The 15441-nt window shown below is 38.5% G+C and overlaps 1 protein-coding gene across 1 annotated transcript; it reads right to left on the bottom strand.

The window, feature by feature from the left end:
- Positions 1–1562: 1562 nt before the first annotated feature.
- On the bottom strand, positions 1563–15199 carry LOC136581806 (vomeronasal type-2 receptor 26-like). The gene is made up of 5 exons (XM_066582430.1): positions 15182–15199; positions 14817–14981; positions 12863–13093; positions 3006–3129; positions 1563–2461 (listed from the first exon to the last, which is right to left on the bottom strand). The coding sequence occupies exons 1-5, from the start codon at positions 15197–15199 to the stop codon at positions 1563–1565; spliced, it is 1437 nt and encodes a 478-aa protein (XP_066438527.1).
- Positions 15200–15441: the final 242 nt, after the last annotated feature.

The raw sequence follows: 15441 nt of genomic DNA, 5'->3' as shown, positions 1-15441 counted from the left end.
CTCAGCTTTCTCTAGTACTGGTGGGAGTGTATATGGCAGTGTTTCGCTACTTGTTGCACCGGCCTATCAATTAGGGAGGGCTTTTATTTCTGTCTTGGCTGTGGAACTGTGCTGATTATTCTCAGACTTCATCTGTTGGTTGTTGGAATCAGAGCTGGATTTTGATCTTCTGTGTGCTCCTGCTCATCTCAAGCCAAGTATTGTGGTTATTGGTGGAAGTTGTAATCTTACTTCGTTTATTACGTTGGTCACCGCTAGGGACAGTGAGTAGCTGAGGAACGTATGTGAGGTGCATTCTAATCCGGACAGGACATTCGCTACAGGCAGGTACAGTTTCTTATTCTGAGTCATATAGGGAAAGTTCCCCTCTCCATCTGTTATTCCCCACGTTACCTGTGGTACTTTATGATGTTTGTTCCACTGTGTAAACATAGCCCAGAAAATGTTCGGAGGACTAGTTCCAGTACATCCTGGTCAGATGTGACAGAGAGAAGACGCAGACTGAGTGTGTTCCTGAATATATGAGGTAAAGCTAAGACCGAGACAGTTATGGTTTAGATGATCCATCAACTCTGCAAAGGAGATAACCTGACCGGTCCACATAATGAAGACATTATTAATGTAACGCAACTAAAGCAAAATATTGCCCATCAATTTTTCAGAGACATCAGAAAAAACACATTTCTCTTGAGCCCAGGTGCTTATTAGCATAGGTGGGGACACACAAGCTACCTATAGCAGTACCCTAGAGCTGGTGAGCTTTTTTTCATCTGCCCAATATTTTAATATTTATTTTTAAATAAAAGTTACATTTTAATAGGGACCTCCTGAATACAGATCTATATGAAACCATATATAGATCTATATGTACCCATCTGCAAATTTATATGTACCTGTATACTATCCTCTCTTGTGGCAATTACTTTATTTGGTTTAGTATCATTTGCAAATATTGATATTTTGCTGTACAATGCTTCTACCACACCATTAATAAATATTAAAAAGAATAGGGGCCAATACTTACTATTTTCATTCTTTTATAATTAGCTTTGCCAAAACTTCCCAACTACGTCAATAATGTAAAACTCTAGGATGTAAGTGGCAGCACAGATAACACCAAGTCAGCATGAAGACTTTCTTATAATATAAGAAATAATGTAATCATCAATATCCCACAGGAATTGGAAGACATTTGAAAAAAAGAAATGCCACCTTTGGGCAAATTTGCATACTCTTTTCTCCCATTTGGTCCATTTCAGGAAAAAGTGTTGAAAAAAAATAGGACAGTTGCATCCTATCATGCTGGTTACTTCTGCCTGAGTTCTAAACCTTATGATATCCTAAGTTGTCTTGAAATTTACTTAATGTAAGCAACCACCAAAACTACAAATCCAGAACTGTTATATCAGCTTTACTATTATAACATTAGAAAGCAGGGAAACGTACATACAGTTGGGTCTAGAAATATATGGACACTGACAATTTTCATCATTTCACCTCTTTACACCATAACAAAGGATTGTAAAACCAAGTCATCAACATGTGAAGGAAGTGGAGACTGACTATCTATCTAGGATATGTTTTCTTGTATTTAGATTAGACCTGAGCAGAATGATATAACATTTTGGTAGGAATATACATCCCAGCAGTCCAGCGTTAGAAGTCAGGATGGCGAATATCTCCACGGCCACCATGTATTTGCCTTTGGTACTAAGATATGCCGGGATCATGGCTATCCAGACGCTGCAGAACACCAGCATGCTGAAGGTGATGTACTTGGCCTCATTAAAACTGTCCGGTAATGCCCTGGCCAAGAAAGCTGTAATAAAACTAACAGCGGCCAGAATCCCCATATAACCCAGGACAGAGTAGAAGCAAAGATCTGAGCCTTCATTACACTGAACGACCATCTTCTCCTTATAAGAGTGTATGTCCAGCTCCTGGAAGGGAGCAGAGAGGGTCACCCACCTCATACATAGGGCAACCTGGACGGAGGAGCAGATCAGAAGCACACAATTAGGAAGCTTTACTCCAGTCCATCTTCTCCACACACTTCTAGGCTTGGTGGCTTTGAATGCAATGCAAACCATTATGGTCTTGGCCAACAATGAGGAGATGGATACTGAGAGTAGTATTCCAGTAGAGATCTGACGTAACATGCAGGTTTCATCCACAGGATGGCCGAGAAACAAGAAGACACAGAGGAAGCTCAGCATGATGGAGAGCAGGAGGACAAAGCTCAGGTTCTTGTTATTCGCTCTCACAATCGGGGTATCACGTTTGGAGATAAAAATGGTAAGAATTAGAATAGTCAGAAGACAGAAAAAAAAGGAGAAACCGGAAAAAGCTACAGAAATAATGTCTTCAGTATAAGATAAATATTCCATCTCCTTCAGGATGCAGAATGTTCTGTTCTCATGTGACCACGCATCTTCTGGACATCTCCTACAGGTTTCACTATCTATAATACAAAGTACATGTGAGAGAGGGGTCATTACTTGTGGTTACATGAGCTGATTTATTACTTGTTCTCTTGACCTACACAAGGACTTTTCTTTCTGGTTGCAGTTGGGGATCAGAGCTCCACCCTCCTGGTTCGTGGTTGCTCTTAGTTGGATTTTCCCGCATTTGGTTATTACTGATCTGAATAGCAGCAGCTTTACTGTTAGTAATAAGTGATGAATAAAGGTGCCTCTGGCAGCTGCTGCCCCATGTGTCTTTTTGGATTGTATAGTTGTATGCTTCACCTTATGAGCCTAACAGCAATGAATTTGATCGAAATGGCTGAACAAAATGAATAGAAGAGGGCATACAAACTTCTCTGTGCCTTAGGTGGACTTAAAATGAGCCCAATTTTGGAGTGCATCTGTGATACTAAGCTCATTAGAGTTTGTCCTTGGCTAGAAACAGCTTCCGAGCCAGGATATAAGCCTCATGTCCATTATAGGAGGTTATTGATTATATTATATATTACTGGAGTAAGACAGATGTGAGATTGAATCTACCTGATATATTAGATATTTCTCCTTCCGAACATGGGACACAATCATAACAGCAGAGGTGGATACTAGAAGTTGTCACCTTCTTCTGTCCTGGTAAGCAGCTTGCTGAACATCGGAATTTTGGGACCTGCAGGAAGCAAATGAATTTTGCACTGTTTCTTTTTTTATTGCTACAGAATCTGGTTGGCTGAATGGATTTTGAATGTTTGTCATTAAATGCCAATTATAGTAAATAAGTAATAACATCACTAAAACCATGATAGGTTATAAGAGTTGTCAAGTAATTGTAACAAATGGTTCATGATGACATCACACTAATGCTATGAGGGTGAGTAAAAAAAACTATCCACACTCCAGTTATATTAAAACTTCTGTTTGCTGCAGTATGTTAACACTTTCCCTTGTAGGTCACAGTCTCCCCAGTTTCTGTTGTGTAGGTTTGAATGTGTTACATTAGTTAATTTCAGCAGAGGTAACATCACTCCTCAAGGAGAGCACCAAAAAGGTGAGAGAGGAGACCTATAAGGCCATGCATGCTCCTCTGGGAAATATGCAAATAAGGGAGATGCCACAATAACACTGCAGCACCGCCTATTGGATGGCAGCATTCCTTCAAATCAATGTTACACCATTTGACTCACGTCATATGCCTCTCACTAGCTAAGCCAAGGATTCTACTGCACACTGATGAGGGGCAAAAAAACCCAAAACACCTGTCTATATGGATTCTGGTTTGATTTCCAATTCCCAATCATTGCTCTAAAGATCTGTCTAAAGGGTCAGACATTGATTTGAAGGAATGCCCAAAAAATGGGGGTTGGGAAAAGCCAGGGCTCCCTCCTTCTTAGAGTTGCACAGTACTTCTAACCTAATATGCGGGGCTTTTTCCTTCCATATCAGTGCTTTAAGTATTCTATTAACTCTATAGAAAAAACATTGTGTAATCCAGTGAGGTAAATTGTGAAGCAGGTAAAACAACTTCGGCATCCATGTCCATTTTAATTAAATTCACCCTTCCTATAATCGACAGGGGAAGCTTACACCAAACCTCTTGCTTTTGTTTAAATTTAGCTAACACTGGATCCAAGTTCATCCTCCCATACTCTTCAGATAAAGACATTACTTTATCTCTGTAAAGTTAAACTCAAGCAATATACACAAAGGAATAAAGCTTCTAAAATCCTTGCCAATAGAATTAAGGTCAAAGAAACTAGAACTAGAATTCCTTATCTGTTAGACCCACACAAGAATACAATTATGAATCTTCGTGAAATAGCCAAAGAATTAGCTAAATGCTATAGTTTGCTATACAATCTCAAGGATGACATTAATGCTTCCCACCCCAATCCACAACTTATTCCCACATTTTTAAAAGATATTTCACTTACTGGTTTGGTTAGAATCTCAGTGGTTAAGAGGTTAATTCTTCTCAAAATCCTATATTTCTTGTGTAATGTACCTAATATGTTTGACAATTTCTTACCTTAAAAAAATCTTCAATCTCTTTTAGAAACTTTTATTTGGAGGGGAAAAAAGCCCTGAATCAAATCTAATCTACTATTCCTTTAGTGGTTTTGCTCTGCTTCTTTCAGTTGTGTGATATCCATGCCAGTATCAGCTTTGACAGTATCAGCCATCATGTCCCTTGGCTCCAGGTCTTCTTTTGCCGCTCATCTGTCCAAGCATTATAGACTTTTCTAGCGACTGATCACATTCTATCACCTCATTTGAACTTGGTCATTTTATGTAGTTGTCATAATTTAAGTCTTCTTTAAATTAAGGTAGAGGCTCATTGTTTTACTTTCAGTTTTAATCTTCCATCTCAGCTGCTTCAGACCGGCTTATGTTTCTGCGACCCCTTTACTTTTCCTTTTTATGACCTAAAGAATGGTCATGCCAAAATTCATGTTTCTACAGATGTGGTATTAGTTACATTTCATAGGGGGTCAATTATGTATGCGCTTAGAAATGAATAATCAAGTTGTGACTCCTTTACTTTTCCTATTTAGGACCTACCATGTTTCCAAAAAATAAGACATGCTCTGAAAATAAGACCTAGTAGAGGTTTTGCTGAAGTGCTAAATATAAGGCCTCCCCCAAAAGTTAGACCTAGCTCTGTCCCTGCTGTGCGAGTCTGCTGTGATGAGCTCCCCCTGGTGGCTGGAAGCTGCAATACTGTCCCTGCTGTGCAAGTGGTCCAGGACCTACTGTGGGTGATCGTTACAGTCTCCAAACAGTGTGTGAGAGCCAGGTACTTTACAGCCCTTATTTTTTGTGGCCCCGTGTGTGCCAGGCAAGACAAGAAGTACTCATTTAAGGACAGTGTTATTGCTAGATATGAGAAATTTGGGCCAATGATTCTGAAAGAAATGGATCACAAGAAATTTGCCAGGAAATTCAGGGTTTAGATTGTTATGATGCTCCAGAAGATGACATGACTGTCACTGAATAAATCTTACTTTGTGTTCATAAATATCGGGATCAGTAAGTGTTTCATAGATTGTTGTACATGGAAATAATGGTAGTAACAAGAAATTCTTGATAGGATTCAGTTTGTCTGATTCTGCTGGTTTGTGATGACAACTACTGTACAGTATATAATAAATCTTCATTTTTTTGGATCAACAATAAATGTAAAGTCTTCTTCATGGAAAAATAAGACATCCCCTGAAAATAAGACCTAGTGCATCTGCGAGCAAAAATTTATATAAGACACTGTCTTAATTTTCAGGGAAACAGGGTATTTACCTCAGTAGTATACAGAATAGCAACCAATCACACCGCATCTTTCATTTTACCTCAGCAGTATAAGAAACAGCAACCGACCACAGTACAGTAAGGGAAATGAAAGCTGAGCTCTAGTAACAAGGATTTGTATACAACACAAACAAGCAAAAAGATTTTGTTTTTTTATATATATAAGATATATATATATTTTTCACCCCTAAATATTATAGTACTCTGCTCCATCACCTTCTACTTTTATCATATATTTTACGCCATTTTAGTCACACATTTTTAATATGAGTATTATATTATTATTGTATTATCATTACAGTATTTGACTCTGATTCTTGATTATATTATGCTCCTGGTCATCACTATTATTTTTATATCATTTCTAGCATAGAAAGATTGGAATTTATTATATATTGATTTCTCTGATATTTAGCATCTTATACTAGCATTGCTTTAGTATTGTTCTAGCAAAGCTCAACACTACATTTCATACAGTGGTTTACAGACTTAATTTTTTTATATTTTTATTATACTAAAAACATTTCATTATATTTTTTCTATAACTAATAACTGATAAAATGTCATGAATGTCTTGTGTTTATTTTCCCCATCAAATGGGCAAAATTTATTGAATTTATTATTGTTCCCAACTAGGGCTCAGTCACACGGGCGCATAGGCGCCCGTGTGACTGCAGGTAGGAGACGGCCGTACTTCAAGACGGAAGTACGGCCATCTCCTACCTGCTTCATATTATGTCTAGTCGAGATCAAGGTTAATTAATATGACCAGATTAGTGCACCCAACCCACCGTCAGGGCTGGAGGCTATATCATTTTCTATCTATACTTAGCCTATTGGGGTATTGTCCCCTTCTTTGCGTCGTTGCTTAGCTCAGACTGTGCACTAATCTGGTCATATTAATTGACCTAGGTCTTGACTAGATATAATATCAAACAGATTAGACCCTGTTCTGTTTGGTAACAGGGCATGCAGGTCTAGTCTAAGATTTACCATCTCCATACTGGTTTGGAGAGAGCTATAGATGTGAGTGTGTGCAAGGAATGCAAGATGCTCTAAATAAATATATATCAGAATATCAGAATTAAGCACTACCCTCCACTGCACTCCGAAACATCTACCCAGTCTCAAGATATGAGACTTGGGAAGCAACTGTTTGGACACTAAAATATATGTCCATTATCATTTAGTCATTTACGGCTTTGTTTAGGAGTGGGGAGACATACATCAGATCTCCACCCTAATGTCTAGGAATGGGTGTCAATACACCAGACCCCCTCCTGGTCATTTCTGAAATCTCTGACCACCTGGTTCTTGAAAAGTTGTAGGTCCAACTGAAATGCATTGAACCACAATTATCTTGTTTGGAAACTATACTATCAATTTATGTTTACCAGTAGATCTCTATTTATGGGACTACTGCCTATTCAATTACATTGACATCAATACTATATTGACATCAATAAATGTTAGGGCATAACCTGTTTACCTATATAGGCTAAATTGCTTTATAGGAGTGGAGGTAGTCTATCCAGTTAATTAACCTACAGGGGGAATAAGTATCAGACTGTAAGATACTACACCAATACTGAATCGTGACAGTCAATATTCCATAAGATTTCTTAGGCTTGAATTTAGATACTGGAGACCCTCCAATCTCCCATTTTAAAAAAAAATCTTTTGTGGGAGGTTCTTACGGAAAAAATCAGTTTTGGATATAACGTACATCTGAAATCATCATTTGAACTCTGTATGAACCACCTTTTCGTGATATTGTGTGAAGGAAGAGCACACGTGTCTTGTCTATTTGTGTACGTTTTGTCTTTACTAATTGTGGATTTTTCTAAGCCCAACGTTTTTAATGCATATCAATAAAGATTATTTTAGGGTTCTTCTGTGACTAAGGCTCCAAACACCAACCAGGTAATTTTTTTCCTCCATATTTGACCAATTAGAAAATTTCAAAGAGTGGCATCTATTTTTGGGTGGAGACTTTAATGTACCCTTACAACCCTCTATAGATACCTCAAATAGTGCGTCCTCAATACCTTTCTCAAAGCTCAAAAAAATCTGAAGTCTTTTCTCGGAGTTGCATCTGGTTGATTTTTGGAGAATCTCCAATCCTGCTACCAGGGAGTATTTCTTTTATTCCACAGTGCACAAAAAATACTCTAGGATAGATTATATATGTATCCCACTCCTTGATTGGGTGAGTGACCAAGGCTGTATATGACTATCTTATACTCGGATCACGCCCCCTTTTTCCTAAACCTTGCACTCTTCCCCAAGAAAAGATGTCTAATCAATTGGAAATTAAATGATAGCCTTTTTAAAGAAAAGGAGAATATTGAAACCATTAAGCAAAGCATCCAAGCATATATTAGAGAAAATGAAATCCATGCGACAAACCCTGCACTTATGTGGGAAGCCTATTAAGCAGTCATTAGAGGCCTACTGATTCAAATTGGCTTCTGAAGAAAAAAGGAAACAAAGAGAAAGAAATGATCACCCTCGTAGAACAAATAAAAACTTTAGAACTCTGTCACAAAAAAAACCAAAACCAATATACCACTAGATAAAATGTCATGAATGTCTTGTGTTTATTTGCCCAGTCAAATGGGCAAAATTTATTGAATTTATTATTGTTCCTAATTAGGGCTCAGTCACACGGGCGCCGATGCGGCTAAGAGAACTCCTCAATCTAAAAATGGAAAAAAACACCTTTTTACACAAGATTTAAACATTACACATTGTCAGACAAATGTGGGAAAGGTCTTGCTGCCCTAATCAAAAAACAAAACTTTAAAACTTTTATCAACAAAATCAAAGATAAAAATGAACACTTACATTACAAAACAGGATATAGCAAAGATATTTAGCTTCTACTACTCAGATTTTTACAATTTAGATAAGCAAGGTAACAGCAAATTCAATAAATCGGTTGCAATTCAAAAAATCTTAGACTCCATTTCTCTCCCTCAGATCTCAGAACCCCCAAAATTTTCTCTAGCCAATCCAATCAGCTTGACTGAAATTGAAGATGCCATTAATTCCCTCCCAAAGGGTAAAAGCCCAGGCCCAGATGGATTTAGCTCTGTATATTATAAAACATACAAAGAAGTCCTATCCCCACAACTTCAGCACTACTTCAATCAGATTAGCAATACAAATCACTTCTTAAAGGAATCACTAACTGCCCATATATATCTCTTATTCCTAAAGAGGACAAAGATGAATCCCTCTGCAAAAGCTACAGACCTATTTCATTAATTAATAATGATATTAAACTGTATGCGAAAATCCTCGCTGATAGAATCAAGACTATTACCTAACCTAATTTATGCAGAACAAGTAGGTTTTATACCCCATAGAGAAGCCAAAGACAATGCAACCAGAATACTCAACATAATCCATTACGCTAAGCGTACAAAAACTCCACTGGCCCTGCTCATAACCAATGCATTCGACAGGGAAAGCTGGCTTTTTCTCAAAATGACTTTAAAAAAAATTTATTTCCCAGATATCTTTATTGATAACATTATGGCCTTATACAAGGAACCCTCAGTGAAAATCAAAATCAACGGAGAACTCTACCTCTTTTAACCCTTTCCAATCCAATTTTGGGTTCAGGGTTTCCTAAAAGGCTTTCTCTTTTTACTGTTATACAATGGTGCCATCTGCTGGCTAAAGCCAGTGTGTGCGCCAGAGAGGCTCCGACAGCAGAGTGTCTGGCAATAGATAGTAAGAATACCCTGTTAGACGTCGTCTGACATTGGAGCTGTACAAACTTTAATCAGAATGTAGGAAGACATCAGACAGTGGATTGAAAAGGATTAAAATAAACAGCACAAGACAAGGATGCCCTCTCTCCCCACTACTATTCATCCTCTCAATGGAAGTTTTCTCTGAAAGAATTAGGCAGAATAAACTCATAAAGGGCTTAATATGTGGACAGAAAGAACATAAAGCAGCATCCTTTGCAGATATTATGCTCCTTATTCTCACTTACCCCCACAAATCTCTCAAACCCCTATTTAAGGAATTTGGAAGTTTTAGCCAAATCTCCAACTTCAAACTAAATTTTACTAAATCTGAACTTATCAATATAAACATGGACAAGACAACCTGGTCATCTCTAACCAAATCATCCCCTTTTAAAAACACTCATGTTTACATTACATATCTTGGGACAAAAATATCCCCCAATATATCTAACTTATATGACCTGAATTTCGTTCTCATCCCAGGAAAAATAGAAAGTGACTTAAACCCATGGAAATCTTTGCAAATTTCATGGTTCGGCAGGAAAAACCTAAAAAAAAATGGTAATCCTCCTGAAAATCCTCTACCTTCTACAAGTACTACTTATAGATATCCCGCAAAATGTTTTCAACAAATTAAAGAGCTTGATCATTAAATTTATTTGGCAAAACAAAAAAATATACAACTCTAGTCAAGCATAGGGAACTTGGAGGTATTGGTCTACCAGACTTTGAAACTTCTAAAAATACAGTTCATCTCAACCGAATAATTGACCTAACTCATGCTCCAAAACACAAATTATGGGTTGATCTAGAACTACAGTCTTTAATGACAAAATTTCAACATCTGGTCTGGACCACCCCTTATAATAAACCCAATCTTAAAGAGACAGGAAATCCAATAACAACCCTGTCACTTAAAATATGGCAGAAATTCAACAAAAAAACTAAGATTTATCCCAAATATTAGTGGATATACACCCTTCCTAAACCTAATACCCAACAAATTTAAGCTTATTAAAAATTTGCTATCAAGTATCCCCAATTTCACCTCCACTTGCTCTCTGGAGTTATATGAAAATAATATATTTCTTTCCCAAAATATGCTTAAAAATAAACTAGGACTCCCTCATCTTAGCGACAAAGACTTTCATATTATTAAGGACTCGATCTCCCTATGCCAAGCAGATATACTTAATACTAACCATGACTTACGTTTTCATAAATTAATGTGGAAGCATTATCACACTAAGAGGAAGATCTATAAAATTTACCAAACCCTTCTGTACAACGGAGAAATACCCTCCTATATAGCTAGCTGGGAGAGAGATTTAGATATATCATTCTCTCCAGAAGAAGTGAAACAAATCCTTTAAAACTCACACTCAAGCTTAATATTTCAGAAACTAAACCACAAGATCATATCAAGATGGTACAAAACCCCCGAACTTCTTAACAAAATAGATCAAAACTACTCTTCACTCTGTTGGCGATGTCTCAAAACAAAAGGCACATATATGGTTCTCCTGACCATTACTTCAACCCTTTTGGTATGACTTGCAAACTAGGATCAATTCTATTTTAGGAACAAAAATTACTCTCACCCCACAACTACTACTATTAAATTTGAATCCAGCTATTGGCAACATGGGAAAGACAGACTTGCTTCCATTCCTCATAAACGCCACCAAAGTATTAATTCCCAGACATTGGAAAGATACAGATTCCCCAGTCATTCAAGAGTGGTACAATGAGCAGCTATGAAAAAACGAGATGCCTTCGAGATGAAAATCTGGATAGATATCTGGAGACTTGGAGTAAGTGGCTACAAAAACAGACAGAATCTCTTACCTAATAGCAGCGCATAAGCTTCCTAATGACAAACCACTCTCTCGATTTTAAGGAAAAGGGGGAGAAAGCAGGGGGAAAGGAAAAAAATTCAGCATAGATATACTTTCTATTACAATTTAAACATTGTATGCCATTGGGATAATTAAACAGAATCGTCCACTTTGAATTTGTTATGCTAATAATGCGCTGCATGTTGGCAGAGAAAAGGTTTCTTGTTTTTCTTTCCCACATGCTTTCCGGGTTTCAATCCCGATAAGTGGATTTCTCTTTTTCCTTTCTGTACGCACCCCAAAATTTATAGATAAAGAATTTATACAAAAAAAAGATGATAGAAGAATTCTGTATTTCTTCTGCTAAGCATTACACATAAAGTGCAATGAGGTGAGGAGCTTTGAAGCTAGTAAGATGAAATAAATCCACAGATTGCAAGAAAAAAACCAGAATCTTCAAGCCTTCGCCTGTGGTCAACTCTTCATCATTGTGGGTTTCATGATGCAGCAGGACACTAGCAATCTCCTAAGCTATACAAGACCTTTGAGGTGAAATAGTTTGAGCCATCGAAGATGGATTGGCAACAACAATCTGCACGTCTCAACTCTTGAAGTTCTTAGGGTGATGAGCTTCACTATAATGTCTAAAAGCCAAAACATAGGATTGCATGTGATTCTGGAATTTGCAAAAGCTTGTGAATGCTTTTATTACAGATGTATTAGATGTTTACACTATGTCCAAGCAACATTTCCGGCAGTATAGCCCTTTTTTCAAGCAACAAGAGAAAACATCAGTGTGTGGTGTAGAGTAATTGAAGTATAATGTGGAAGGGCACACCCCACCAGCATCATATGGTAGACTTAACCGTCAGGCCCTCTAAATTATACTTCAACACTCTGATGTTTTCGCTCTTTGCTTGATAATGGGCTATACTGCCTGAAACATTGCCTGGATATATTGTGAACGTCTAATGCATCTGTAGTAAAAGCTATCACAAACCTTTGCAAATTTAATAAGCTTGTGCAATCCTGTCCTTTGGATTTTTGTTACTTCTGGTGGTTAAGACGGTGCAACCTTGAGATTTTGCACCACACCAGTACCAAATAGGGTACTGCTGCCGATCTGTGTTTTAAGTGGCTTCACCATAATGTAAATGGTAAAAGGTTATGTACTTGAAGACTTTGCTTTAATGGAAAATTTTCTGATTATGGTAAGGTTTATGTATAGAACAGTAATATAAATTTCCAAAAGATGACATTTTGCACACTTTGTACATTAGAGAATACAGCACATAAGGGGATCTTCGGTAAAATATCCAAGATGTGCTCTAAAGCATGAGAGTCACGGCCTCCTTCCTCTTCACACGTGTTACAGAGAGACAGAATCAGTAAGGGGTTCATGATATAAAGTTGCATTCATTCCTCATTACTATAAGATACTAGTAGAGTACTGACCCCTGTAACCTCCGAGCTGTGAAATAAACATCCCAAGAGAACTCACTTCTTGTATGTGGTTTTTCCATCTTATGTCTTTTGTAGCAATCGTGAACTCCAGGTCACCCGTAGAGCTCAGACTGTACGATCCCACCACGTGTGACGGCACATCTTTCTTCTGTTGTAGAATGTCATTATAAATTACATAGCTGAATTCTTGGATGCCTTTGTCATCAAAACATTTCCGTTCAGACCCGGATTTAGTTGAACACGTCATCGCTTTCAAATAATGATGTACCTTTTATAGAGACGGAGATTACATCAATGATCTGTAAAAGCATCCAGAATCTATGTATGTGAGCTTTATTATTAGACAGGAGCCAATGATTAGAAATCTACTTTACAGCCTGAACTGCATTCATTGTCAAAAAACATAATACTTCCCTGAGAAGCAGTATACATATATACACATTCGTTGTCAGTAACATCCCTCCCATAGAAGTTGTCGGAACAGAATGACACTTTCTAAGAGTGATTGTAACGTTGATATAAATAAGTGATTACAATATCAGAACAAAAGGATCATTTATTGTGGAGAACTGACCCCTTGAACGGAGGCTCTAGTACCCTGTTATACTACCTCTAGCTTGGATACAAGATGTAATACGGGCGGCATGGAGGTTCTAGTACCCTGTTTGGTCACCTCTAGCTTGAAAACTAGATGTGATACGGACAAGCATGGTGGCTCTAGTACCCTGTTGTACCGCCTCTAGTTTGGATACAAGATGTGATACAGGCAGGCATGAAGGCTCTAGCACCCTGTTGTACCACCTCTAGCACCTTGTTGTACCACCTCTAGCTTGGATACAAGATGTGATACGGGGGATATAAAGGTTGTTGTACCCTGTTGTACTGCTTCTAGCTTGGATACACAATGTAATATGGGCAGGCATGGAGGCTCTAGTACCCTGTTTGTCCGCCTCTAGCTTGGATACTAGATGGAACATGGGCGGACAATGAGACATACAGGTTTTGTATGGTATCCAGTAGCATATCACTCCAAATTTGCAGTAACTGAGTGTATAAATCATAAAAACTTGTAGGTCGTCAAAGATGGCATCCCAGATAGTCCCATACATGTTCTATTCACAATAAATCTGGTGCCAGACAGGCCATGGAAGTATGGCAATGTGTGGAGGCATTCCTGTGAACCCCTTGTGTATGCGGCAGAGCATTATCCTGCTGAAAAAAGCCTCTTGGATGTCCTGCCATGAGAGGAACACATTTGGCTACAGGATGTCCTGGACATATCGCTGAGTTGCCATTGTCCCTCGTACCACTACTAGGGGTTGCTGACTGTCTTATGCAGTGGCCCCAGATCATCACACCAGCAGTGGGGGCAGGATTGAGGTTCTCACCTCAAAGTCTCCAGACACAAACACAGCCATTGTCAGTCAACTAAACCAAGATTTGTCACTGAAGAAAATCGGGTTTCACTTCGTAGCAGTCCAGCTTAATTGTTCACGATGCCACTGCAAAGAGAGACAACAAAGGGGGGATTGTCAAAGTCAGTACACGTAATGAGAGCCATGAGACCAAATGTCCTTCAGCCAAGCATCTGGAAATGTTTCTGACAGATATAGGGGCCTGTAACAATGGTGCCACCTGTCTCTAGATGGTAGACAACTAAACAGTTGAAACTGCTGATGCTTATCAGACAATCCTCTCTACTGGTAGTCTGTCATGGGTGTCCTGAGCCCAGTCACCTTGTGTGTGTGTCCCCATGCATCCCCAACACCTCCAAACAGTCTGGGGAGAATTGTCAAGATATCAATCAATACACCAACTATTTAACTTGATCTGGATGGCAGCATCTAGGGGAAAAGGATTAGACCAACTTCACCCACAAAAGATGAATTATCAGCAACTTCTAAGAACAGGGGTTGAAATATATCAATCCTCTCTCAAATAGATTAGCCAGCCCAGGAAAACACAAACCACCTAGGAGAATTTCAACATACGACTCCCAATATCACTTTATCAATGGTGGGACGTAACTGCATGCCGAGTTTTGCAGTCAAGCGACAACTTCTTCTAGGGTCTGGATTGTTTTTGACAAAGAGTATTTCAGATATGACATTTAGTATCTTTTCTACTTGTGATGGAACATGCTGTAGTTCATATTTCTGCAAATGGACAGTCCATATACTGAGGACACGGCACGTCCCTGCAGGAGTGAGAGACTCTTTGGGGTTACTCTCTGATCTGGCTAATAGATGAAGACTCTGAACAGAGGATAACCTCTATTATCTATACATAATAATCACCTTTATTTATATTGCATTTGTATATTACACAGACCTTTACATGTGGAATGTATACATACCTTTTCGTCTTTTACCATGGCTCCACTGTCCAGATATCTTTATGTTTATCTAGAACCATATGCAAATTAGTGGATGACCATCCGATGGACGGTCCACCACTGCCTGCGGTCCAGGTTCTTTTCCACCCTAGTGCTTGAAGAAACACCCTTTTCCATCCTTAGGGCACTACACTGAATAAACAGGCGCTGCGAGTCTTTCCTGGCCAGGACTGATGTCACACGCATGCACCATCATCAGTAATGAGCAAGCGTGGTGTTGC

This window comes from Eleutherodactylus coqui, chromosome 11 (genome assembly GCF_035609145.1).
Source record: "Eleutherodactylus coqui strain aEleCoq1 chromosome 11, aEleCoq1.hap1, whole genome shotgun sequence".
Taxonomy (NCBI): Eukaryota; Metazoa; Chordata; class Amphibia; order Anura; family Eleutherodactylidae; genus Eleutherodactylus; species Eleutherodactylus coqui.
The sequence above is the reverse complement of the archived record's forward strand: the minus strand, read 5'-3'. Positions and strand labels throughout refer to the sequence as shown.

Bases quoted from the DNA above. Each gene is read 5' to 3' on its own strand.
- LOC136581806 (XM_066582430.1), bottom strand. The intron at 13,094-14,816 runs GTATGTTGAAAT...TCTCTATAAAAG, and splicing joins ATAAAGTGATATTGGGAGTC to GTACATCATTATTTGAAAGC. The intron at 2,462-3,005 runs GTAGATTCAATC...TTTGTATTATAG, and splicing joins AGAAATATCTAATATATCAG to ATAGTGAAACCTGTAGGAGA.